Source organism: Kogia breviceps, chromosome 16 (genome assembly GCF_026419965.1).
Source record: "Kogia breviceps isolate mKogBre1 chromosome 16, mKogBre1 haplotype 1, whole genome shotgun sequence".
NCBI lineage: Eukaryota > Metazoa > Chordata > Mammalia > Artiodactyla > Physeteridae > Kogia > Kogia breviceps.
Window position 1 is genome coordinate 47715791 of NC_081325.1, and position 25396 is coordinate 47741186.

General features: G+C 39.7%; 2 protein-coding genes across 5 annotated transcripts in view; one reads left to right on the plus strand and one right to left on the minus strand.

Moving 5' to 3' along the window:
• MZT1 (mitotic spindle organizing protein 1) lies at window positions 1-15638 on the minus strand. The gene is made up of 3 exons (XM_059042260.2): window positions 15398-15638; window positions 6026-6171; window positions 1-1962 (listed from the first exon to the last, which is right to left on the minus strand). The coding sequence occupies exons 1-3, from the start codon at window positions 15462-15464 to the stop codon at window positions 1939-1941; spliced, it is 237 nt and encodes a 78-aa protein (XP_058898243.1). The 5' UTR covers window positions 15465-15638; the 3' UTR covers window positions 1-1938.
• BORA (BORA aurora kinase A activator) overlaps window positions 15053-25396 on the plus strand; it is a 25777-nt gene continuing 15433 nt past the window's right edge. The window contains exons 1-5 of one of the 4 annotated variants that reach the window (XM_067016731.1): window positions 15053-15366; window positions 16724-16891; window positions 18592-18698; window positions 21964-22009; window positions 24821-24902. In XM_067016731.1, the coding sequence (XP_066872832.1) occupies window positions 16739-16891; window positions 18592-18698; window positions 21964-22009; window positions 24821-24902 (388 nt within the window). In that variant the 5' untranslated portion in view covers window positions 15053-15366; window positions 16724-16738. Of the gene's footprint in view, window positions 15367-15573; window positions 15876-16031; window positions 16113-16723; window positions 16892-18591; window positions 18699-21963; window positions 22010-24820; window positions 24903-25396 lie in introns of those variants that run through there. The other 3 variants (XM_059042240.2, XM_059042239.2, XM_067016732.1) reach the window with 3 other exon arrangements.

A 25396-nucleotide genomic window follows, 5' to 3' on the forward strand; every position in this document is an offset into this window, starting at 1 on the left:
CCGATACCACCAAAATGGTTTTATTTTTGACAGTGCCAACATGCACAACAATGCATTACTTTGGTCTCCTTTAACATTACTTCAGTACGCATTAGAAATATATGTTTACATTTAAGAAATGTAACACATTAAGAAAGTCCTCTGTAAACATAAATCCTTCTCAATATATTTTCCTGCTTTGTTTCACACATAAATAACATAATCTACAAAGTCATAAATAAAACTATTAACTCTTTTGACCTAAAAGTATATACAAATTTTGGAATTTGACAAGAATGTCCTTTTTCTGATTGCATATAAATAACAACATGCTGTACTGGCAATGCTTTTTAATTAAATGAATGACTTACAATGAAAACTTTTATTGTCTCCCAACCAGTTCTCCCTATAATAGACCTTCGGTGCACTTGGTAAAGATGTCATGTATTTAAAAAGTCAAAGTGGTCAAAAGACTAGATTTTTACAATAGAACAGAAGGTTGCCATTAAATATTATTAAGCCTTATTAAAATCAATTTGGTTTGCCTCAAGAACAAAAAATGCTACCAAAGAGTATATGCCTGTACTATCATTTTTAAAAAAAATTTTTGGCTGCACCCCGCAGCATGTGGGATCCTAGTTCCCTGACCAGAGATCAAACTCACACCCCCTACATTGGAAGGTGGAGTCTTAACCACTGGACTGGATTTCCGGGGAAGTCCCTATACTATCATTTACATGGAAGCTAACAAAGTCTTAAAAAAACAGATTAAATTTGTATTAGTCTTGGGAAAAATATTCCACTGAGATTCTGTTATAGGAACAGAATCCATGCTATCCTAAGTTTTTTAAAATTTATTTTGCACCATCACTTCAATTAGTTAAAACGTTCAGGGTAAAAATAATGACACATAAAAATGATCTTAGAAAGGCATATTTAGAATTCCTGATACAGAACACTTGATTATTTAGTTTTTGTGTTGTGACTGGAAACCTTTATTCCTTCAGAAAATAATTAACATTATTTGTTGAGTGACACCGTCTATTTAGTGATTTACTAGATAACCACTCAAGGTCTATTAAGTAAGCACTCAAATTATTTTTATGTAATGAAGTAAAAAAGACTTTTCATGTTGGAATTGTTTCATTATGCATTATTATTTTTAAGGCCGTGATTTACAGAGTATAAAAATTAGAGAGAAAAACATTCTCTATTAATATTCTCACTAAATTTAAATGATTCAAATGATAAATAATAGTAAGCTAAGCACTGTCATTACTTTTAAAATCTAAGTTTCTAAGTTTCATTTTTCAGTCAATACAAATATGATCTGCTTCACAATATTAACTGCCAGTCAAACTTTATGTTTAAAAAAACTAAATATTCTTTGTTAAAGAGCAGTTTACAATAAATGTTTTTCCATGCTCTTATAAAAAACAAGATTCTGATATGCATAATAATCTAAGTCAAAATCCACAACTGGTAGCCGAAATTATCAACTTCCAGCCTAATACAACATAAATCCAGTTACTTTGCATAAACAATTCAAAATTAAAGTTTATAATGGAAATGTCAACAAGTCATAACTACAAGATTACTAGTGAAGGGTTCCACTATACTTCAACCAGGCACAGCAGATGTGCACATCTGATAGACAGACTGCTTAGAAAATTAAAGCTATCAGAGCTATAAATAAGGAATACATAAATATGAACACAGCAGTGCCAAAGCATTAGAACTGTTAAAAAAAAAAATTAGATGTGGTGTAAACACAACTGATAGTTTTCTCCGTAAGCCACTTTCCACTGATTTATAAAGCTATGGTTTTATAATTCTTTTAAAAAGGACAAAGTTTCCACACTGCTACATGCAGTGATTTCATTGTACATTCTTTACTATAATGCAATCTTCAATCCTCTTGCAGAGCTTGACATATCTCACCAGGATTTCTTCAGAAAGTCAGCTTGTCATATTTTCAGCAGCCTAGAACAAGAAAGTATGATTCATTATAATAAAACCATGGAAAAAGAGACACCATGGAAATAAATTTGTTAATACTTCACTGTTACTAACAAACAACTCCTCCCCCACATACACCAAAGAACTTTTATCAGGATAATGCATTGGTTTTCACTTTTTGCAGTACATTCTTAGAACTACCTTTTGAACTGATTGCTAGGCTAACAGTAGCATTCAAATTGCATTACATACAAAAATCTTTTCCTATGCTGCCTCCTCATTCTCTTTCAAACTCCAGCATAGGTGAACAAAAATTCTTATGGTTGTGGAAGATGTAAATTAAATAAATCCTCTTCCACTGGAATTTCAGAAATGTACTGATGAAAGGCTATGATACCTTTTACTTTTATCAACAGGGTTATGAGACAACACTAAGCCAGGGAATGTTCCCCGGCTATAGTCCACTGACCCAGTCCTAATCACCATTTTCATCCTTTCTTAAATAGCAGGCTCAGATACTTTTTAGAACTTACTGTAGGTAGTAACTTAACAGTTAACAACTCTGATGTCAGAGTGTCTGAGTTCAACTCCCAGCTCAACCACTTCTAAGTCCTGAGAGAGAAGTAAGTTAGTCACCACAGCTTAAGGTTCCTCAGCGGTAAACTACTACTAGCTGTAATACACATCCCTGCTGTGATTATAGAGGAAACAATGCAAGCCTTTAGTGCACTGAATTTGGCAAAAGGGAAAGCACTCATAAATATTAGCTATTCTTATTGTATTATTCAGTTATTCTTCTGTCATATGAAAGCAACAGTTGTGAGTTAAAAAACAGAAAATCTGAATAGTTTTTATAATTATTTAAAAATTTTTATTAAAAAATCAGAAACCTTACATGTATATCTGAAAAAAGGTTTATTTCCAAAATATTTAAAGAAAGACTACCCACAAAGAAAAGGACAGACAACCCAGAAAAATGGGCAAGCTACACGAAAAGATATCTCACAAAAGAAAATGGCCAAAAAACATGTGAAAACGCATTCAAGCTCACTGGTACTCAGAGAAATGCCAATAAAATGACAAATTCATAAACACCTACCAGAACAACTAAAATTAAAAAGACTCACAATAATAAGTGTTGGCAAAGATGTGAAGCAAGGGAAATTCATATGCTGCTGGTGGGGATACAAATTCATACAACTACTTTGGTAAAGTTTGACATTACCTCTTCAAGTGGAAGATACACATAAGCTATGATCCAGCAATTTTACTTCTAGATACCCACCCAACAGAAATGCTCACATACATGCATCAGGAGACATGGAGAACTAAGCTAACAGCAGCACATTTGTAATAGCTCCCGACTGGAAGCAACCTAATATCCATTCATAGTAGGAAGGATAAATAAGTTATAGCATATTTGTACAATGAAACATGGTTATTACAGTTAAAAGGATTGCATTCCAGCTATACTCAACAGATATGAACCTCATAAACATAATGTCAAATGAAATAATCCAGTAAAAAAACTGTGCTGGCATTGTTCATAATAGCCAAAAAGTGGGAACAATCCAAATGCCAATCAACTGATGAATGGATAAAATGTGGTATATCCATACAATGGAATATTATTTGACAATAAAAATAAATAAAGTACTGATACATGCTACGACATGGAGGGATCTTGAAAACATTACGCTAAGTGAGAGAAGCCAGAGACAAAAGGTCACAAGTTATATGAAATGTGTGGAATAGACAAAGCCATAGAGACAAAGTGGATTAATGCTTCCTAGGGGCTGACAGAAAGGGAGAATGGAGAATGACTGCTAACGGGTGTTAGGTTTCTTTTGGGGGTGATTAAAATGTTCTACAGTTAATTGTGATGGCTGTACAACTTTGTGAATATACTAAAATCTATATAAATTTTACACTTAAAAAAAACCTGTGCTGCAAGATTCCATTTATATCAAGTTCAAAAATTTTACAAAATGAAACTGGTATTTAGAGATCCATGCTTAGTCAGTAAAACTGTTAAAAGAAAGTACCTACCATAAAAATCAGGACAGTAGTTACTGGAGTGGGTAGTGGAAAAGAGAGGTCAGTGATGGGGGAGCATAAGGGAACTTCTAGGGTGCTGCCAATGAGAACTGTATACATATTCTCTTTATGATAAATTTTTGCTCTGTAAATGTGTCTTGTTTACCTTTTTGTGCCAGATTTAATAATAAAAAGTTTCAAAAAGCACAAAACCAATGACCCAAATTATTGGAACTTATTGGAGAGTAACTTAATCTGAGATGGGTAAGCTACAAGTTTTATATGCCTACATCCTCAAAGGAAAGAAGGAAGGGTAGAGAGAAGCCATTTTGTCCTTGGACAAGGCTTAAGAGGGACTGAGTTGAAGTTTCAGTATTCATGGTGAGTGAGTGCTACATAAACATGGAAATAAAAATCGTGAGATTTTAAAATCAGAGTGTGTGCAAGCAAGAGAGGGAACACAATGCTCTTCCTCTTTCCAGTCTCAGCAATTAAAAGGTGGTGAATGTGAATTTGAAAAACGGTGGTCCTCTGGGTCCACGTTGGCAGTCCAGCCCACTGGCCTCAGCAGTTCCCGGCCTCTGAGCCACTCTCCCCTCTTCTTGAAGGATGAGCGTACATTCACAGCCAGGTAGCTCCAGAAGCCAGTTTCCTGCCTGAGCAATCCCAGAAGTCTGGCAGCTTTCCTTCATTTCACCCTGTACTGGCTCCTTTCAGTCCAAGCTGGCATGGTTTCGTGCTGAGATGGTGGACCGCACCTGAGTCACACAAACTCGTCTCTTCAACAGAAGGTTGTCCAGCCACACTCTCTGCCTTCTTTCCAGAGCATGTTACCTGGGGAAGCTGAAAACTTCCCAAAGCAAGTGCTGGTTCCTTTTTGCTTATCAGTTCCTTCCTCAATTTCTCATTTCTCCTACATTTTACTATAAGCAGCAAGGAGAAACAAGGCTGCACTTTCCATACTTTGGAAATTTCCTCAGCAAACATCCAAGTCATTGCTTACAAGTTTTGTTTTCCTTTCAACAGCAGAACATAATTCAGCCAAGTGCTCTTTATACCAATGGCCTTCCCTCCAGTGTCCAATAACTAATGTTCCTCATTTCCATCTGAGACCTCACCAGAAGCACCTTTCATGTTCATATTCTAGCAAGATTCTGTTCATAATGATATATGTATTCTCTGAGATGACTGAAGTTCTTCTCTCTTCTTTCTGAGCTCTCACCAGAATCACCTGTAACACCTACAGTCACCTACAACAGTCTCTTCAAGGCAATCTAGGCTTTTTCTATCATGCATCTTAAAACTTTCCAATCTCTATCCATCACCCAGTTCCAAAGCCACTTCCACATTTTTAGCTATTTCTTACAGCAGCACTCCACTTCCCAGTAGTGAATCTGTATTAGATTTTTAGGGCTGCCATAATAAAGTACCACCAACTGGGTGGCTTAAAACAACAGAAAAGTATTCTCTCACAGTTCTGGAGGCAAGTCCAAAATCAAGGTGTCAGCACGGCCATTCTCTCTCTGAAGGCTCTAGCAGAGCATCCTTCCTTGCCTCTTAGCTTCTGGTGGCTGCCAACAATCCTTGGCCTTCTTTGGCTTGTAGACGCCATCACTCCAATCTCTGCCTCTGTTATCACCTGGCATTCTCCCCTGTGTCTGTGTCTTCACATGGTGTGTGCTTTGTATATATGTGTCCAAATTTCCCTTCTCTTTATAAGAACATTGGTCTTTAATCCATTATGATCTCACCACAATTTGATTATACCTACAGATACACTGTTTCCAAATAAGGTCACAGTCACAGGTGGTGGACTTAAGCGTATCTTTTTGGGGGCAGACACACTATTACCCACAATACAAGGAGAATGCTAAACAGCAGCAAATTTTGTGAGCTGAACATACGCTACGAAGCTCCTGGCCGTCAGAATTTCTCCTGATGATGATAGATGCTAGCTTAATCATGTTTAGACTCTTTCACATAACTTCATCATTAATCATTTTCTAAACAAAAGCATCTTTACTTAGAGAGTTAATATACAAATCTCTACCTTTAATGCTTCAGCGGCCTTGCGAAGTTCCTTAATAACTGATGATAAAGCTTCTGGGTTAATTCCTTGTTCACAGAGCCGTACACATATAGACAGAGTTTCCATATCTAATCCAGTATTCAAAATTCTTGAAATCTCAAGCAGAACTGTAAAAAGACAGAAAATTTTAAAAACAAAATCATAATTATAACATTTTAAAAGATGCACATTAATACTTCTGTTTTTAATTCATGTAATACTGCATAATACCAGAGAACTAGCATAGCATCCCTAGATTTGGAAACTGGCATGTATGTAATACTGTCTTCTTCCCCTTACCTAGCTCTAGAAACTTAAAAATAAATTGACATCCTCCCTCCACAAAACTGCTTTCTACATCTTGGTTTACATTCTACCACTCATTTAATATCTATCTAAAATGCATATATCATAATTAAGATTATTCTGAACATCTGTCCACTTTTTAGTATTCGTTTACAATGTAATTTAATTAGTCATGTTATATTCTATTTTATGGAAACATTATACATTACTTAACCACTCTGCTATTTTGTTAGATGGGTCTCATGTTTCCCCCATTAAAATAATATTGTAGTAAGTATCTGCACATAGTAACTTAATTTTATCAGAATAAATTCCTAGAAGTGGAATTGCTCAGTCAGTAATATACCATTTGGATTCTGATTTGAATTGTATGAAAACAACACATTATTTTGGGATGAATGAACAAGTTAATAATATTAAGCCATCCATTAACTTAAGTCTAAGTCCTTCTGAAAACTTTTACAATATTCACGATGTTCATGATACGAGCCATTCCCACTTTTTCATACCTTACATTCATTTTCGTCTCTAGTTCAATTTGAGTCTTTTAAAAAACCTTTATCTTCCATTCCTCTACTTAACTTTTTGAACACATGGAGTACCGTTCTAATGTCTTCATCTGCTAATCCTAACATCTGTGTCAACTGTGGGTCTGTTTCAACAGATTAAAATTTCCTCCTCATCATGGGTTATATTCTTCTGTTTTGCACACCTAATAATTTTTGATTGGATGCCGGACATTGTGAATTTTACCTTGTTGGGTGCTGGATATTTCTGTATTTCTATACATATTCTCAAGCTTTGTAATGAGATACGGTTATAAACAGATTGATCCTTTGGGATCTTCTAAGGTTCACTAGTCAGGACCAGAGTCCCATTTAGCATAGGGCTAATTAATACCATACAATGTCTTGTGAATTATGAAGTTTTCTACTCTGGCTGGTAGACAGACACAGGCTCTATTCCCAGTTCTGTGTGAGCATAATGTACTGTTCCCTTTAATCCTTTCAAATGGCTCTTTCCCCAGCTTTTGGGGTACTTTCCTTGCACATGTGATCAATGCTATGCTGCATACTCGAGGGAGACCCCTCTGCGGAGCTCCAGAATTCTCTCTGGGCGCAGGCTCTTTCCTCTCAGGTACTCTGTCCTGAAAACTCTACCTGCCTTGGTCTCCCTGGACCCTAAGCTTCTGCTCAACTCAGGGTGCCCCCTGGGCTCTGCCTGAGTTACTCTCTCCACCGACGGCACCATGGCCTGAAAACTCTGAAGGTAGGAAGCTGGGGCAGCTATCTGGCTCACTTCGTTTGTTTCCTGCCTCTCAGGAATCACTGTCCTTCCTTGCCTGATGCCCAGTGTCTTGAAAACCATTGTTCTGCATGTTTTGCCTGGATTCTGTTGGTTGTTTCAGGTAGGAAGGTAGATCCAGTCCCTGTTACTCTATCTTGGCTGGAAGCTGATAGCCCTTTCCGTTTTCATTTCTTCAGTTTTGATATTCCAACATACTTTGCTTTTCAGTTGTATTCAGGCTGTTATTCATGTTATCTGCTGAATGTATTTCAATAACTCTATTTTAAGATTTCTAATTCCCCCCCATGATCACATGCTCTGGTTTCACAGCTAAACGCTTATTTACAACCACTCCTTATTTTGTGGCTGTTGTTTCTGCCTTTACCTACTGGAGGCTCTATGTTCTTCTCTTTAGCCATTTTTGAGAACTCTGTTTTCTGCTTCACATATAAACAAGCAGCAAAAGAGAGTGGTTAAGAGTGTGCTCTCCAGAGGCAGACGACCTGGGTTCATTTTCCACTTTCATTACTTACTAGGCAAGGTAACTGCTCTGTGCCTTTCTTTCATTATTCTAGAAAATGGGGATAACAATAGTACTTACTTTATAGGATGGTTGTGAGGACTGAAGGACACACTTAAAATGGTGTTTGGCATAGACAGTGCTCATTAAAAAGGTCAGCTGTTAACTACTACTTTCTCTCTTTCCCTTTTTTTTTCATTTTCATGTTAGTTGTTTATTTGTTTTTCATCTACCTTAGGTGCTTTGTGACTTTTGGCGCAAAGCTCATCTTCCACAGGAGGTTTTTTTGGACATCCTTGGATGTTCTCCGACAGGTGGTCTCACACTGGCTTCAGCCCTCTGGAAGCATCCGGACTCCAGACCCACAAGATACACGAATGATGCTTCTCAATCAATCCCTGGCCTGGCAGACGGCAGAATTTGGGCCCCCGGCTTCACTCAGGCAGGGCGGCATCCTTCCCCAGGTTTCATTCTCAACCCCCTGCTATGGTTCCCATCTGCTCTGTTCTTTGGGGGGAACCTCTCTCTTTCTAATCAATGGAGACTTCCTCTTCTCGTTTTTGAACACGGTTATGCTGACCATTGTGTTTTAATGTTATTTCCTGTCATTTTTATTCGCTTGGAGCAGAAAGTTGCAGCAAGTGCTCAATCATCATTGATTTTGATACTGAATGATCAATTTCTTTAATTTTTTGTTTGGACTGTTTTCACAAATGGATTTCCACCTCACTCATGCATATTCTGAGTGGTTAGTGCCAATACTCTAGGACATTACTTATTTCTATTTTTGTAGCCAGCCACCTTAACAAATCTACTGAAGCTTCTAACAGTTTTTCTGTTGATTTTCTTTTGTTTGCTACTCAGATAATCATTTGACCTACAAATAACAGATTCATGTCCTTTTTGATAGTCTTGTTTCCCCTATCCTGTGCTATTTGCAAATCTTTCATATCAATATTTTAAAAAGGTACTGAAAGCAGGTATTTTCAATTTTATTTAAAATGCACGTAACATTAATGTTAAGGATGGTGCTGGCTTCGTGTAGCTTTACTTTAGCGTGTTAAAAATGTACAGTTTTCTTTGGCTAAGACTTTAAAATCAGAAAAAAAAAAACCTGAGTCTTATTGATAACTTTTCATCAAACACTGGAATGACCAGGCAGCTTTTCTCCTCTGACCTTGTGAGGGAACACATTATTATTGACAGACCACATTCACAGTTGAAGAACACTGAGCTTGGGGAATCCCAACTTGCACAATAAGCCCTTAGCAAGTCTGCTTTTTGTCTGCAGGTAGATGTTGCTTCATCCCTCACTGCTGCTCACGGTCAGCACAACCCTGAGAAACAGCAGGAGGAAAGAGCAGTCAGGGCCTTGCATTCTTGGCAAACAGAGCTCAGGGCTCATGGAAGACGGCATTCCCTAGAGAGACACTGCACGACTCTGCAGGCTGGGTTAAAAAGGCAACAGAGGGCTTCCCTGGTGGCGCAGTGGTTGGGAGTCCGCCTGCCGATACAGGGGATACGGGTTCGTGCCCCGGTCCGGGAAGATCCCACGTGCCGCGGAGCAGCTGGGCCCGAGAGCCATGGCCGCTGAGCCTGCCCGTCCGGAGCTTGTGCTCTGCAACGGGAGGGGCCACAGCAGTGAGAGGCCCGCGAACTGCAAAAAAAAAAAAAAAGCAACAGAGCTCTCTCCAGGCTCTCTCTTGAGACACTCCTCCTTGGAACCAGCCTCCAAGTGTGAAGAAACCCACATGTTCCAGACAGCAACCCCTGCTGAGGGCCGGGCTAACACCAGCATCAACCAGCAGGTTTGTGAGTAAGCTCTGAGATGACTCCAGACTCAGCACTGTCTGATGGCGATGCACAAGACACTCTCGGGGAGAACTACCTAGAGCACCGGTCCCCAACCTTTTTGGCACCAGGGGCCAGTTTTGTGGAAGACGATTTTCCCACTGGGGGGCAGGGGGATGGTCAGGCGTTAAAGCCGCGCACCTACTGCTGTGCGGCCCGGTTCCTAACAGGCCGCAGATGGGTAGCGGCCCACGGCCCGGCGGGTTTGGGACCCCTGATCTAGATGAGCTTGGGCAACACCCAGGACTGTGAGAGAAAAGTAACTGTTGTGGTTTTAGGCCCCCAAGTTTGGGGTGGTTTGTTACAGGGCAACAGACAACTACAACCCACATTCTGACCCTATTCCAACTGTGTCGTCATCTCTCCAGTTCTCTCTCAAATTCTCCTCTCTCTCCAGTTTTCTCCTCATGGTAGACCCTCATCTATAAATGCTATAGTTTTATTTATAGTTTTATAAATATTTTATACTTTATATTTTTATTACTCCTGACTTCATGCCTTCGTTCATGCTTTTCTCTTCCCTGCGTACAACTCCACGCTGTCTTTCAGGGCCATCTCGGTACTAGTATTTCTTCCTAACGTTAAGCTTCCTTTTAAAAGTCATTTTGATCGTTACGTCCTAATTTCACATACTGTCTGCCATCAGTCAATAAATATTTCTGTAGTGTCTACTGTATAATTGGTACCTGTATGTATTTTGTGCCTACTATGCTACTGCTGGAAATGTAGTTGTGGACAAGACAGATATGGCCCCAGTCCTCATGGACAGTACAGTCTAAAAGAGACATATGTTAAAACAACAACTGATTCCAGTTATGATAAGTAAAATGACAGAAAAGGACAGCATACTTCCAAAACAAATTACAAGGCATCTTACTTAGTTGTGAAGGACACAACTTAGGAAAGCCTTCTCTGAAGAAGTGACAATTAAGCTTAGACTTCGAGGGTGACTAGAAATCAACCTGACGAATGCAGAGGCAGGAGGAAGGGCAAAGACTGGGAGCCAAGAATAGATTGCGCACGAGGTCTTACGCTGGGGAGACCTTGGTAAATTCAGATTGAAAGGCTCATGTGAAGACTGTGTAATTAAGGGGGCTTAATACGTGTAAAATATGAGATGAGGCAGACATGAAAATCCACTAAGGCCCTATTAAAGATCTGAGAACTTTGGGAGGCTATTAGAAGAGATAAAACAGGAGTGTGACACGATCAGATTTTCATTTTTTAAAGATTTTGGCTGGGCTTCCCTGGTGGCGCAGTGGTTGGGAGTCCGCCTGCCGATGCAGGGGACACGGGTTCGTGCCCCGGTCTGGGAAGATCCCACGTGCTGCGGAGCGGCTGGGCCCGTGAGCCATGGCCGCTGAGCCTGTGCGTCCGGAGCCTGCGCTCCGCAAAGGGAGAGGCCACGACAGTGAGAGGCCCGTGTACCACAAAAAAAAAAAAAAAAAAAAAAAGATTTTGGCTGCAAAACATGGAATGGATCCTGGAAAGGGGTAGAACACGTGTGGAGAGGGAGTCCAGCCAAGTTATTGCAATTATGGGGAAAAGACTGGTGGGCGGCATGGACGGGAGAGTTTAAGACAAGTGGTCAAATCTGAGATGAGTGAAGAATTGAAAAAGGTTAGTGAAGAGGAGGAGGAAGGGGAGGTCTCACATGAGCAACGGGATTGATGGTGGAAGCATGGGCTATACGTTTGCTTCACTGACACTGCCCTGTACACCGTGGACTCTCTTCACTCCTTTTTTTTTTTTTTTTTTTTTCCTGCGGTACGCGGGCCTCTCACTGCTGTGGCCTCTCCCGTTGCGGAGCACAGGCTCTGGACGCGCAAGCTCAGCAGCCATAGCTCATGGGCCCAGCCGCTCCGCGGCATGTGGGATCTTCCCGGACCGGGGCACGAACCCGTGTCCCCTGCATCGGCAGGCGGACTCTCAACCATTGCGCCACCAAGTAGGACCTCTTCACTCCTTCTGCTAGTTTACTATCTGATACATAAAGTACAACAGATGGCCTTCCGTATCCATCCATGGGTTCCACACTGCATTCAAGCAACTGTGGATTGAAAATATTTGGGGAAAAATATTCCAGAAAGTTCCCAAAAGCAAACCTTGAATTTGCCATGTATGTGCAGGCAACTGTTTTCAAGCATTCACATTTATTAGGAATTATAAATAACTGAGAGAGGATTTAAAGTATACAAGAGGATGTACGGAGGTTATATGCAAATATTCTGCCATTTTATATGATGGACTTGAGCATCCACAGATTATGGTATTAGGTGGGTGGGTGGGATCCTGGAACAAATTCCCCTGCAAATACTGAGGAACAATCTTTGTACTACATCGAAGCCTCTAGCAGGGAAGAGGTACATTTGAATCACAGTTGCCAAAAAAACGTAATTACTAGCAGTAAAAAATTAGAGGCATAAGGAAAACTCTAGAACTTTAAGAAAGTAAGAATTAAAGTATGAAGCTATCAACAAAGAGTATCTAAAATTTCAAAACGTTGAAAAGCAAAAGGGGCAATTAAGTACATTGGAGGAGGGAGAAAGGTAATTGAAAGAGCCTGATATTTTTAAAAGGAAATGCAGGAAGAGAATGTTGAGGATCTAAGAGAGAGTGGAGGCCCTTATGCAATAGACCCTATACTAAACCAGGGCCAGGATCAATCAGCTTCCTTTCAGAGTGATCTGTGCAGATAAAGTCCACCGCTTCCTCCCTGTCTAAAGTACCTTTATCAAAATCCTTTCATTTCACAATAAAATTACAAATATTCATAGATGAATTCTATAACGCCTGCAAATCATCTGACATCAATTAAAATATTAAATCACTTAGCTGACTCTAATACTGACAGGAGGCAGGTAGAAGAGGATGAGAAATATACTAGATCTTGAAGGAGGGCAGTCAGACCCAAAAAGTTTTGAACACTTCAGATTGGCTCTCACAGATAGATATGAATTCAGGGAAACCCCACATTAACAGAATTTCAATAATGGTTTTTGAGTAGGTCAGCCCAGTCCCTTGGGCAATTTAAAGTTCTATTTCTGAGAACGAGAGTAGAGGAAGGTGGGTTTATGAAATGACTGCATTTAGTACTTTTTCAGTTTAGTGTTATGGTCAATTATTAATAGCGCATGCAATATGTTTCCCACTGTGCCTCAGTCGTTACAGGCAGCATGGAAAATATTTTCATTAACTTTGCAATAATTAAACTTCGCATTTTTATGTGAATGATTGTTTTGGACCCAATTATGGCATGATGGCAGTGATTTTCTGTAAGTTTGGGGTTCCAATGGACACGACAGGATCTAACCGCCACATTTAACAGATGTGAGCCACTGCCAACCTGGGGCCTTTCTTTGTTACCTTCTGGTTTGTGGGCAAACTGCATGTAGAGGAACAGTGTTCTTTAATTCACATTCTCTCTGTGAATGTTGGTTTTAAAAAAAAACAACCTGGTCTTTCTTCACTTTTTCATATTCTTACACTCTCTATAATCTTCATTTTACACAAAGTTCTCTCAGTGAAAATCTTGATGATGCAACCAATACAAATGATCAGTTCTCATTTCTATAACAGGAGTTCCACCAGAGAGAAAATGAGTTTTCTATTCAAATGGAATCCTGTGGCCATATAATTAAGGAACCTATGCACAGCTAACATAAGGAAATTGACTAGAAATCCGGCCATATATGCTGCTTCCTGTTCAGAAACCACACTGGCTTCCAAGCAAAGATAAAAGACAATATTGTACACATATAGTTTCTATGTACATATATCGACTTACAAAATAAAACTAAGAAGCTGTGATACATCTAGAAGGATGGGAAAACAGGCTGAATATGGTATTAACAAAATTCTATTTTTCAGAAAAAGGGCAAAGCAGATACTTGGTAAGTAAAATATTAGATGCAAAGGCTCTAATAATAAAAATAATTCTTTGAAAAGGTTTTTTTCCAGGGCAGAAAAAGCCAGAAGCTTTATCAGAAGTCCCCATAAGGGGACTTCCCTGGTGGTCCAGTGGTTAAGAATCCATCTTGCAATGCAGGGAACGCAGGTTTGATCCCTGGTTGGGGAACTAACATCCCACATGCTGCAGAGCAACTACTGAGCCTGCGCGCTCTGGAGCCCGTGAACCACAGCTAGAGAAGCCCGGGTGCTGCAAGGAAAGACCGGACACAGACAAAAATAAATTAATTAAAGTCCATAAGGAGGGGCTCTAAAAGGAAGTGGAGCCTACGGGGGAGACGGAGACAGAGACACGACATGAAGGCTGACACTGCTTAGTGAGAATTCCATGTTTTGACAGAGATAAAGGCCGATGTGGGTAATCCCCTGGACCAATGTTTACCATCTATCAAATACTCATATACATGTGGATGCAAATAAAATGGGGACAACGAAAGCGTCTGCAGGTGGGAAGACGTCTTATACACAAAAATAATACAAGAAGTATCTTTTAATGGTCGCCTTCGAGACGTTTTTACCTGGTTATCTTATTTAAATATTTACAACCCTGGGAGGTAGTAAACTTGTTTTACGGAATAAAAAGAAGTGGGCTCAAAGCCGTTTAAGTAGCTTGTCCAAGCCCCACCAGCAGGCGTATAAAGTGGCAGGGCCGGCATAAGAGAGGAGAAAGAGAGAGGGTAACTCCAAGACGCTTCTATTTTCCCTACTACTTGCGGGTACGCTTCACCCGCGTGCTCCAAGCTCCGAAACGGATAAATACGCCCACATCCCCCCGGACACCGGCATCACCTGCTGCAAGACAAAACTGGGGCAATTTTGATGAAGGGACAACTTGCTCCTCCACCGGGTATTTAAAACGCGTCTGCTTAAGTGCAAGAGACAAAGGCCGTGGCGGTGACCAAACACTCGAGGCCACTGTCCGCAAAGGGCCTGCCGTCCGGGGCGCTTTCGAGGCGCCCCGGGCACTGGCTGAGGCGCGGAGTGTCGGCGAGCGCGAGGTCGGTACCTACAGGAGGGACGCGGGGACCCTGCGCGAGAGAGGGCGTGGCGCGGGGACCCTGCGCGAGAGGGGGGCGTGGAATGAGCGCGCTGGAGGAAGGACGCGGGAAGGTGGGCGTACGGAGGGGAGAGGGCGCGGGATGTGCACGGCGCGCGGGGTTTGCCGCGGGAGGGATGGAGCGCTCGCCGGGCTGACGTGGGTCCGCAACGCCGTACTCGCGACAAACTACACAGGAACGAAGAGACGACTCTCAAAGGATGGGGCCATCAGCCCTGCGGCCCTGGCGGGTCCCTTGGGAGGATCTCCAAAGATGCCGATCTAGGCAAGAGGTGGATCAGAAGTCCTTGTGGGCCCACCCCCGCCCGAGGGCCTGGGCTCTGGGGAACCGAGGTAAGGTAAAGGGGGCAACACGGGCACTCACCGTCCATGGTCTCCCTCACCGCATTCAGATTCGCCGCCGCCGCCCCGGCGCCACTGCTACTCGCCATGGCGGAGGCCGAGGGCGGGGCGAGCGAAGGGATTGACCCGGAAGTGGAGCGCCTTCCTTTCTCCTGGGCAATCACACTGCGCGTACCCCGCTCACGCCGGGCAGGCTCCGCCCCTGGCGCTCCTCGCCAGCGTGAGGCTGCGTTGATTTGAATTTGGACCCTGGTTACTCCGGGAGGAATGAGAAGCGAGGAGTTGTCATTCGAATTTACTACGCGGCCTCGATGCGATTGGCTGGTTCGCGGACAGCGGTGAGACGCGATTGGTTAGTCTCGCGCAAGGCCCGTGCTCTGGTTGGCCTAAGCGCGGAAGCGGGGAGTTAAAGAGTCTGTGCCTGTCGTGGGAGCTGCACTGGCACCTCGGAAGCGCCCTGGAGTCGCTTTGGGGGGCTTCCTATTTGTACACACCACTAGGTATGTTCTTTGTAGTTCCTGGCCTTTCCTCCTGTATCGAATTGGAGAGCTCACGTAGTCCGGCTCTGGACCGGCCTGCACGCTTGCCTCGGGATGAATGGAAGCTGCCAGGGAGTAGGTGCGGAAGAGGGGGCGCCAAGAAAGAGTGATCGAATAGGGTTGGGGATGACACCGGCGTGAGTGTCCTCTTCTGTTTTTCACCTGAGGAGGCCAGCTGCAACGTCAGCCTTCTAAGGAGTGGGTTCTTTTTCTCTACTTGTAGCCTCCCCCCCCCCTTGACGGGAAATAATGCAGTCTCGCCTTCCATCCTGGGGGTCTTAGTCTTTCGCTAAGGGTGTTTGAGAAGAGGCAACCCAAAGCGGTTAATTTCCTATCCCTAATCAGTCATTCTTTTCTGACGGGGGCTAATGTGCAAGAAAGGCACCCGTGCACAGAGAGACCAGAGACTTCCTGGTCTCTTGTTTGCTCGCTATTCATAATTGTTTAGTAACTGCAGTTTGTTAGGGAATTGCTGGGCTATCCGAATTATGTTCAAAGTGTGTAGAGACTTGAGATAAGGCGGACCTGGACTCGTTCACCTTTGGTTGACTGCTACTTACAAGCCACTTAACTTCTCTGAATTTGTTAATTCTCCTGCAAAATTATATCACTAATACTTTACCTCTATAGCTTTCAAGGTTATTTAGAGGATCACATTTGTGTAAACTTATAAAAAAAGCCCAGGAGCCTTAGGTTTTGAGTTAATTCTTTTTTGTGAAATGTATGTTTGTTGAATACATTTTAGTTGTCAAAATGAATGTCTATGGAACTTTGTACCTTTATTATACATACTTCTGATTTCTTTTTAGTTTTCTCTCTGTGCTATGGGAGATGTCAAAGAATCAAAAATGCAAATAACACCTGAAACTCCAGGAAGAATTCCTGTTTTAAATCCTTTTGAAAGTCCTGGTGATTATTCTAATCTCCACGAACAAACTGTCTCCAGTCCTTCTGTTTTTAAATCGACAAAATTACCAGTAAGTTATTCTTGACTAGTGTTTCCAAACAATTTTAAATGTAATTATCTTTCTTTACAAGATAATTGGGAAATTTATCATGGAACATACATACCTGGAATGTTCTTTTTAATTGTAATGTTCATTATAATGTAGAGGTTGGGCTAAAAATAACGTAGCCAGATTTTTTTTTTTTTTAGTTAGCATTTCTTTTTATTTTATTCAATAGACAACATGTTAGCTTCCTACAGCTGTGGGTGCTGCTAGTTACTATGGTTGATGATATTTGTACTAATCCATAATAAAGAAGAAACTATGTCATCTAATTATTCTCCGGTATTCAGCAAACATTATTTGAGTGCTATTTGTCAGGTACAGTTCTTAGCTATAGAGGTTACACCTTGAACAAGTCAGGGTCATAAAACACAAATTCTCAAAGAGCTTATACTCTCATCCAGGGGTCAGCAAACTTTTTCTGTCAAGGGCCAGATAGTAAATATTTCAGGCTTTGCAACTCATCTGGTTGCTGTTACAACTAGTCATCTCTGCCTTGTATTGTAGAAGCGGCCGTAGATAGTATGTAAACAATAAATGTGACTGTGTTCCAATAAAGCTTTATTTATGGACAGTGAAATTTAAATTTCATTTAATTTTCACATGTCGTAAATTACTAATATTATTTTGGATTTTTGTCACCTATTCATTCTTAGCTTGCAGATTGTTTAAAAAGAAGTCAACTTCTAATGGGATAGACACAACTAAACTGGCAACTTCAAGAGAATATGTTATGTGCTATAACACAAGGATGATATGGAAGGGAACGTGCTCTTCAGGAGATTAGGGACGGCTTCATCTCTTTAGCTTATTTTTACTGTTATTGGCTACAGTGGAGAAGTTCTTTTGAAGTCTGATCTTGTAACTTAGTAAATTATCTAGGAAACTGTAAACTAGGTGGCTGTTGATGCTAGCTACACATTTATATCAGCATGAAGCTAGTTATGCATTAGAGGAAAGTTTTATAGTGATACACTTTATATTGAATCATTATCTGACTTCATGATTTTAAATTGAATAGTATTAAATTTTAGTTAGTCTTAATAAAAAGAACAGAATGATTGCAACTTAATCCTCAAAGCAAGAATGCATGACATCTTGGGTTTTTAGGCCTGATTTTTCAAAAATATATTCTGAATTTACAGATTAGGATTTGGATAAATTTTTTGGTTTATTGGGTAGTTGAATATAGAATAGCAGCACTGGTTACCACTCATAATTATTTTGAGGATCACCTATTTTATGAGCTTTTGCAGGCACTTCTGTAGTTAGGACTTTCTTTAATTTCAGTTCATTCTTGGTGAAAATAAAGACTTGATAACTCTAAGAGATTTTTAGTTTTACTTGGTCATGTTGCATCACTGATGAGTGTTAATTGTGCAATTTCTATACCTTTAATACTCTGTGATTTTTCTATCATTAGTAATTTAAACAATTACCCAGAGGGAAGACTTGGATATTTTAAAGAGATACAGTCAAGTCAGTTGATTTAGTGTGATTTGGTTACCATTTAATTTAGTAGTAAAGTCAAATTTTAAAATATGAGCTGTAAGACATTTTTATATTATAACCATTCACATTAATTTTTGAAGCTGACATTTGAAGTTAGCATTTTAATGAACTATTTTAGTATAGTGTTACTCATAAGATTGCTTTCTTTTGTTAAGACTCCAGGGGAATTTAGATGGTCTATTGATCAACTAGCTGTAATAAATCCTGTAGAAATAGACCCAGAAGACATTCATCGTCAAGCTTTATACTTAAGTCGTTCTCGGTAAGTTTTCCTTTTTCGCACCTAAGTGTAATAACGTACTGTTGAGTATTTGTAAAGAAATCAGGGAGGAAAAATTATGATACAGATTTATCTTATCTAAATAAAGAGTGAGCTCCAAGAACTACATCCAGCAAGACTCCCTTGCTGACAGTTCCAGATCTGGGTAGGAGTCCTTTTCTTTTAGAGACAATTTCCTACCTCTGCTACTTACCTTTGCTTCCCCAGCACTTGGTAGAAGGAAGGGCATTTTGAAATCTGTATCTTTGTACATGATTGTGACTTCTGCCATTGAATTTTTGTTTTGTTTTCCTTTTTGGTGGTATGGGATAGAGTAAAATCCTGTTTTATTACCACCTCCATTTAGGGAAGCTGAAAGTCCCTTTACCAAGTTAAGACACATTGAATGGAAGAGTATCCATTATCAACAGAGAGAGCTTTCGTAGACATCATCCAGCTTTGACACTTGGGGATCTGATTTATATTATCAGCCTAGTAGTCAGAGCAGCCCTAACTAATGCTTTTGTTGATGTGTTGTATAGATTTCCAAGTACTAGTGTGTCTTAGATTCCTGTTACTTAATGATGCCTAATGTAGTGTAGTGAGACCATACACTTCTTTGGGGGAACATGCATACTTTTTTTTTTTTTTTTTTTTTTTTTGCGGTACACAGGCCTCTCACTGTTGTGGCCTCTCCCATTGCAGAGCACAGGCTCCAGACGAGCAAGCTCAGCGGCCATGGCTCACGGGCCCAGCCGCTCCACGGCATGTGGGATCTTCCTAGACCGGGGCACGAACCCGCGTCCCCTGCATCGGCAGGTGGACTCTCAACCACTGCGCCACCAGGGAAGCCCCCATGCATACTTTTTGATTACCAAGTGCAGTCATCTGTAATTACAAATTACAGATAGCAGTAGTCAGTAATAGTTTGAGGGACTCTCTTGTTGATGTCAGTTTTATAGTTTGATTTTTTTTTTATATTTGAAATAATCAAATCCTGATATGATCAGCTTTTATTTTTGGTACTAAGGTGCATGTGTTATCGGTCTAAGATAATGGATAATTCTTTCCCCTTTAACTAGAATTTAATCACACAAAGGTGTACACGTATTGAGATGCTCTTGCAAATATTCGTCTGGCTTTTCTACCCCTTCCTCTTTTGACTTGGTAGCTTGAGGACCATCCCCTCATAATTAATTAATGCACATCCAAAGTGCTATAGAAAGGGACTAGAATGGGGCTAGAGCATGAAAGATTTTAACTTAACACTAGACAATACCTTTGAGAGAGAAGGTGAAAAGAATATCTGAAAGCAAATGTGTCACGAATTAGACGAATTTTTTGTTTCACACTAACCGTGTGCTGCACCTCGCCTCCTCTCTTCAGTGTATCGGACCACGGACAGTCAAGAGAGATTCGTTGAACACTGTGAGGCCCTGTAGCAGTACAGGAGGTTCTTCCCGCCCTGTAGTCAACAAAGTTGTGACACAGCATTTCTATACTTACTAGTAAATCCTGTATTGTTTGAGCAGGTCTATGAAAAGAATTTTGGTGTATTTCAGTAGAGAGACCTGTAACGTAAAAGAGGGGCAAAGACCCTGATTTAATTTAACTTCCTCACGTAGTTCAGTGAATGGTTATGGCTTCTACCAAGGATAGTGAGTATACTCTTAAAACATGTTGATTCATTCTTAGAAGTAAGCAAAGGCTTCCAGTGTCTCTTCCTCTCTAAGCCAAGTTCCCTATTTCGGTGCTTTCCACCTTTTTCATGCCACGCTACACATGAAAATGTGAACTGCATATCATCCTGGTGTAAACACATGAGTCTGTCCATAGAGGAGGTGAACAGTCCTGAAAGCTCCTCCCTGCCTTGCCCACCAAGGGTCCATTCAGGGCATACCTGTGATACTGGACCCTGCATGCATCATACTGGTCAGGACACCCTGCCCTATATGACTCCTTAGAACCTTCCATGATCAGGCTCTACAGTATTTGGCCAAACTGATTTTCACTGCTTCTAGCCATCACTTGAATATTTCAGGTTGTTAAAGTCCTCAGATGAAGCAGCAGAAGGTTTCTGAATGAGGTATTGCTAGATCAGAGCTTACTAATACTGTACGCTGTTATTGTTATGCCCTGTCATTTTGACCTGTTTATGTCCACAATAAGATGAAGAGAACTGAATTAGTAATCTCAAAATGGCTGTTCAAGCTGAGATATGTGGATTATTATTGTAGTCTTGTTTTCTCACAATTCCCTTATTTGAGAGATCCACTTGATTTTAATTTCTAATACACGTACATTATTATAAGCTTTGTTAAGCTGCAAGTTATACATGAAAAAATTTGGAGAGAAAAACGTGTCTTACCAACTTATTGATGGTAAGCAAATATTCTTTCTGGGAACAGATAAAAGAAGTGGGGCCTGGGAATTCCCTGGTGGTCCAGTGGTTAGTACAACGTGCTTTCACTGCTGAGGGCCCAGGTTCAATCCCTGGTCAGGGAACTAAGATCCCACAAACTGCACGGTGGCTTGGCCAAAAAAAAAAAAAAAAACAAAGAAGTGGTCCTACAAGGCTAACTGCTGAGTCCTTGGCAAGTATATGCCTTGTGCTTGAGACCCGACAATTTATATTAAATCTTACAGCTGATAAATTTGGGGTGCTATAATTGCATAATTTATCAAAGTGGGAAAAAAAGAATTTGTTTGGACAAAGTTTTATATTTCAAATTTTATATTGTTGATATTTCATTTCAGAATTAATAACTTTGCCTGTTTATTTAGAACTGTAAGGATGACAGTTTTTTTTTCCTTTTATTTCAGAGTAAGAGTTGATTCTAAAATTACAACTATGATAAACTTGCTATAATTGAAGAAAAAGAATTTGGACAATTTTTAGATTTCTTTGGAGTGACATACTTCTTAATTTGTGGTGATTAAAGGACAAAGTTTATTCAAATTACTTTCTTTACATTGTTAATAGTAACTTTAAAATTGTATCAATGTAAACCTTTTAAAAGAAAATATTATTTCATTCCAACTGTGAATGGAAACCGGGGGAGATAGGCCTAACAGCACAAGGCTGAATGAATATCTAAATACTGTCATTTACGAAATGTGATAAGGTCCCAATTTTTCTTTTAAAATGAGCTTAACGTTTGCCAGTTTCCAAGGGGGAAAGAAACGATTTCTTTGAAAGGTTATTATTTTAAATGTTCAATCTGCTGAAGTAATGGCATGGTTATTTTTCTTCTTTATCTCTGTATAGAATAGATAAAGATGTGGAAGACAAAAGACAAAAAGCCATTGAAGAGGTAACTTAAAACTGTTACTGATCACGAAGCTAGTTAAGCATCGATTCTGCGTGCACAGCACCTCTAAGAGAGGAAGACTTCCTTCAGATCCTTTCCTGTCCCAGCTCCCACACCAGCCTACTCGTCCCCAGTCCCTCTCAGAGCTCCCCTAAGACCAGTGTTTTTGAGCTGTTCCAGCACCTCTCATTGTAATGACCAGTTGAGTGCTTTTCTCCCCCCGACTGAATTCTTATTTGGCCAGTATTGTGCTTGTTCATCTTTTCATTCTCATGGCCTAGCCCAGTTGGTCTTCCTTGTGCCTTGGATGAGCACACACCATTGTTTCAAGTTGGAGTTTACGTAGAGCAAGTTGAATATTTTCAAGCGTTGAAAGTCTAGATCGGCCTCAGTAACGGTTTTATCTTTTGTTCTTGTTAGTTCTTCGAATTTTTAAGACATAGAATATATTTCATGAAATATAATAAACTGCTAAATAGAAAAAGTATATCCCAAAGGTAGGTGTTTTTTTTTTTTTTTAATAAAACGAACTTAGTTTTTCACTTTTTGCTTTCTTTGTTTGCTGAACTCTTAAGAGTATAAAGGTTGTCTATCTAGATATTTGCTCAAAAGTCTTCATGTCGTGGCAGCATTTTTTGTTTTTCCTCTTTCCCTCACTAGCCCCCCTCTACCCGCCTCTATTCCTTAGCTGCACTTGGATCTTCTGCACCCCAGAAGACTTCAGCTATGGCATGTTCAGAGATCCAGTGATGTGCTGGCCCCCATATTTCAGATAGAGCCTATTTCTTAGGAAATCGTTTCATATGCTTTACTCCTGACAAACGTTATCTACTTCTTAATCTATCTAATAACTTCAAAATTTTAATTCTAATCCAGTCACTTGATTCCTCCCCAGTTGAATATTCTCACACTCTTTCCCATTTCCCAACATTTTCGGAAGTATGCTTTCTCTTTCGAATTCTCGACTTAATTTTAAAGGGAAATTCAGGAGAAAACTTAAGAAAATGAATTCAGAGTGAAGATTAGGGCCAATGTAGCAGAAGTTAATGTATCAGCAACAAATTAAATTCATACGTATACATGTGAAATACAATAGATACATGCACATAATAAAAACAAAAACAAACTGCGAAGAAAAAATATAAAAGGAAAATGAAGAGCCTTTTGTTCCCTGTCTCACTCCTTAAAATAATTACTGTAAAATTTCTAGAGTATACTTTCAGATTCGTGTGATCACATGCGTGATAATAGCACATGTCCTTTAAATATTTGCACATAAGTAGGATCATCATTCTTACACTGTTTTGCCTCTTAATTTGTTGCTTAATAATTTCTTAGAATTTTTTTTTGATTATCAGTAACGTACCAGTTATTAGTAAATAGCATACATAGTATTCCATTGTGTGAATGTATCATAACCTAATCCAGCCCCTATTGACAGATGTGTAGGTTGTGTTCAGTGTTTTTTCTATCACAAATAATGTGGCAGTGAACACACTTGTACATATATCTTTGTGAACTTGCTAAGTCAGAGGGTTTGTGTTTTCAGCTTTTGGTAGATTTTGCCATATCGTCTTCCCAAAAGGTTGTACCAATTTATTCTCCTGGCAACGTTATGATACTGCCTGTTTTCTCACGTCTGCTATATTGGCTATCATCAAACTTCTTAATTTGTGCTACTCTTATTACTTTATTACTTTATTTCATCTTGTTATTTGGATTTGTATCTCTTTCATTCTCAGTGAACTTATACTTTGCTTCATGAGTTTGTGGGTCTTTCATATTCCTTTTTTTCTGGGAATTGTGTGTATCATCTCTGTTCCCGCCCCCTCCTTTTTTCAACATCTTTTCTTCATGTTTCATAGGTAGTTTAGTCAAGGAAGTTAGTTCTTTGTCATAGGCATAGCAAAATATGAAGAAAACGTTCTGAGTTACCTCCAAAACATAGAGAGGGGAGGGGAAAATACTGTATTACTTACTGTATTAGGCTTGATTAATTTTATATCCAGAATGAAAGAGGAAACACATTTATCCAAGTGCTGTATCTCCATTTCAGTGTACTGGCCAGTGGTGTGCTGGTAAATTAACAACAGGCCCTCTGACTGTGGGAGGAGTATGAGTTTTAGTGATTGCCGCTGCCCGTAGTGTAAATACTCCAACCATGGCCAATTTCAAGTTAGCGATGTGACGTCGCTGAATGGGGAAAGAAATGTAGCAGTACACCATCTGCCACACAGACACAAAAGACATAATTACCCTCAAGAGCATAGCTGTTGGTGAATGTAATAAAATAATTAGCAAATGATGATTTTGAGTCTTTATTCCCTTTATTTTTCATATAGTTTATTTAAGTTTACATAATCTTAATTTTAATATTGGCTTTGTTTGATAACTGATACACAGAATTCCTGAAATTTTAATAATTAGATCTTGAGAGTCAGGATGAGCCAACTCCAGTACACTATTGATGCCCCGGCTTACACGTATACATTTATCTCCATTTATTCCTTCCCTCTTCATCCTCCCTTTTGTCAGGCTGCCCCTCGTCTCCAAAAAAACTGGGGGAGAAATGAAAAATATTTTCTTGATGGTTAATAACCTTAGCTTAATTTGCAAATTTAAGTGGTTGATTTAAAGTATTAACATTTTTCTTTATATATACTTTAAATTTCTTCCATTTTACCTTTGCTTTTTTGTGCTTTGAAGTGTGAAATTTTAAAATATAAAGTCATTATGTAACAGGTTTGATGGCTATTTAACACAGCTGCCTTTTCATATTTCATATGCCTAATTTTATGACTTTAATTTTCCTAGTTTTTCACCAAGGATGTCATCGTACCCTCTCCTTGGACTGATCATGAAGGGAAGCAGCTTTCAGAGTATGATTCCAGTAAATGTGAGTGTGTTAAAAATTGTTTAAATAAGAATCATAAAAATAAAAAGCAATGAATGTGAAACAACATATAGTGAGTGTCAGTTTATCTGCTTTGGTAGGAAGCTTGCTATAAATTAAATTTCTGGATACCGGAGGATTTAACTATTGAAGAGTCAGGATTCAAAACTTGACTAAAATATACTAAATTCTTTTTCTTCTCGGCCATTCTGTTTTGAATTTAACTTTTTCTTCATAATCATTGTGCATATCAGTTATAATGATGGCTGCAGAGGATGTGTAGATGCAGAAATAGTTGGTATTGAATATAGAGCTGAATTGTTAATTTTTGCAGTGATTTTGAAGGTTAATTTTTTTAATGAAATCCTTAACTTGCTTTGCTTTTTGCTAATTTCCTGGTTTCTTATAATAGTAGAGGAAGAATGGGCATTTATAGGACCTCTGGGATAGTGTAATACAGCTGATTATCTGCAAAATTAAAAAGGAAGTTGAAGAGC

Coding starts and splice junctions, on each gene's coding strand:
- MZT1 (XM_059042260.2), bottom strand. CDS start 15,464: ATGGCGAGTAGCAGTGGCGCCGGGGCGGCGGCGGCGAATCTGAATGCG. Junction 6,172..15,397: donor GGTGAGGGAGACCATGGACG/GTGAGTGCCCGT, acceptor GTCTTTTTACAG/TTCTGCTTGAGATTTCAAGA. Junction 1,963..6,025: donor AGGCCGCTGAAGCATTAAAG/GTAGAGATTTGT, acceptor TTCTTGTTCTAG/GCTGCTGAAAATATGACAAG.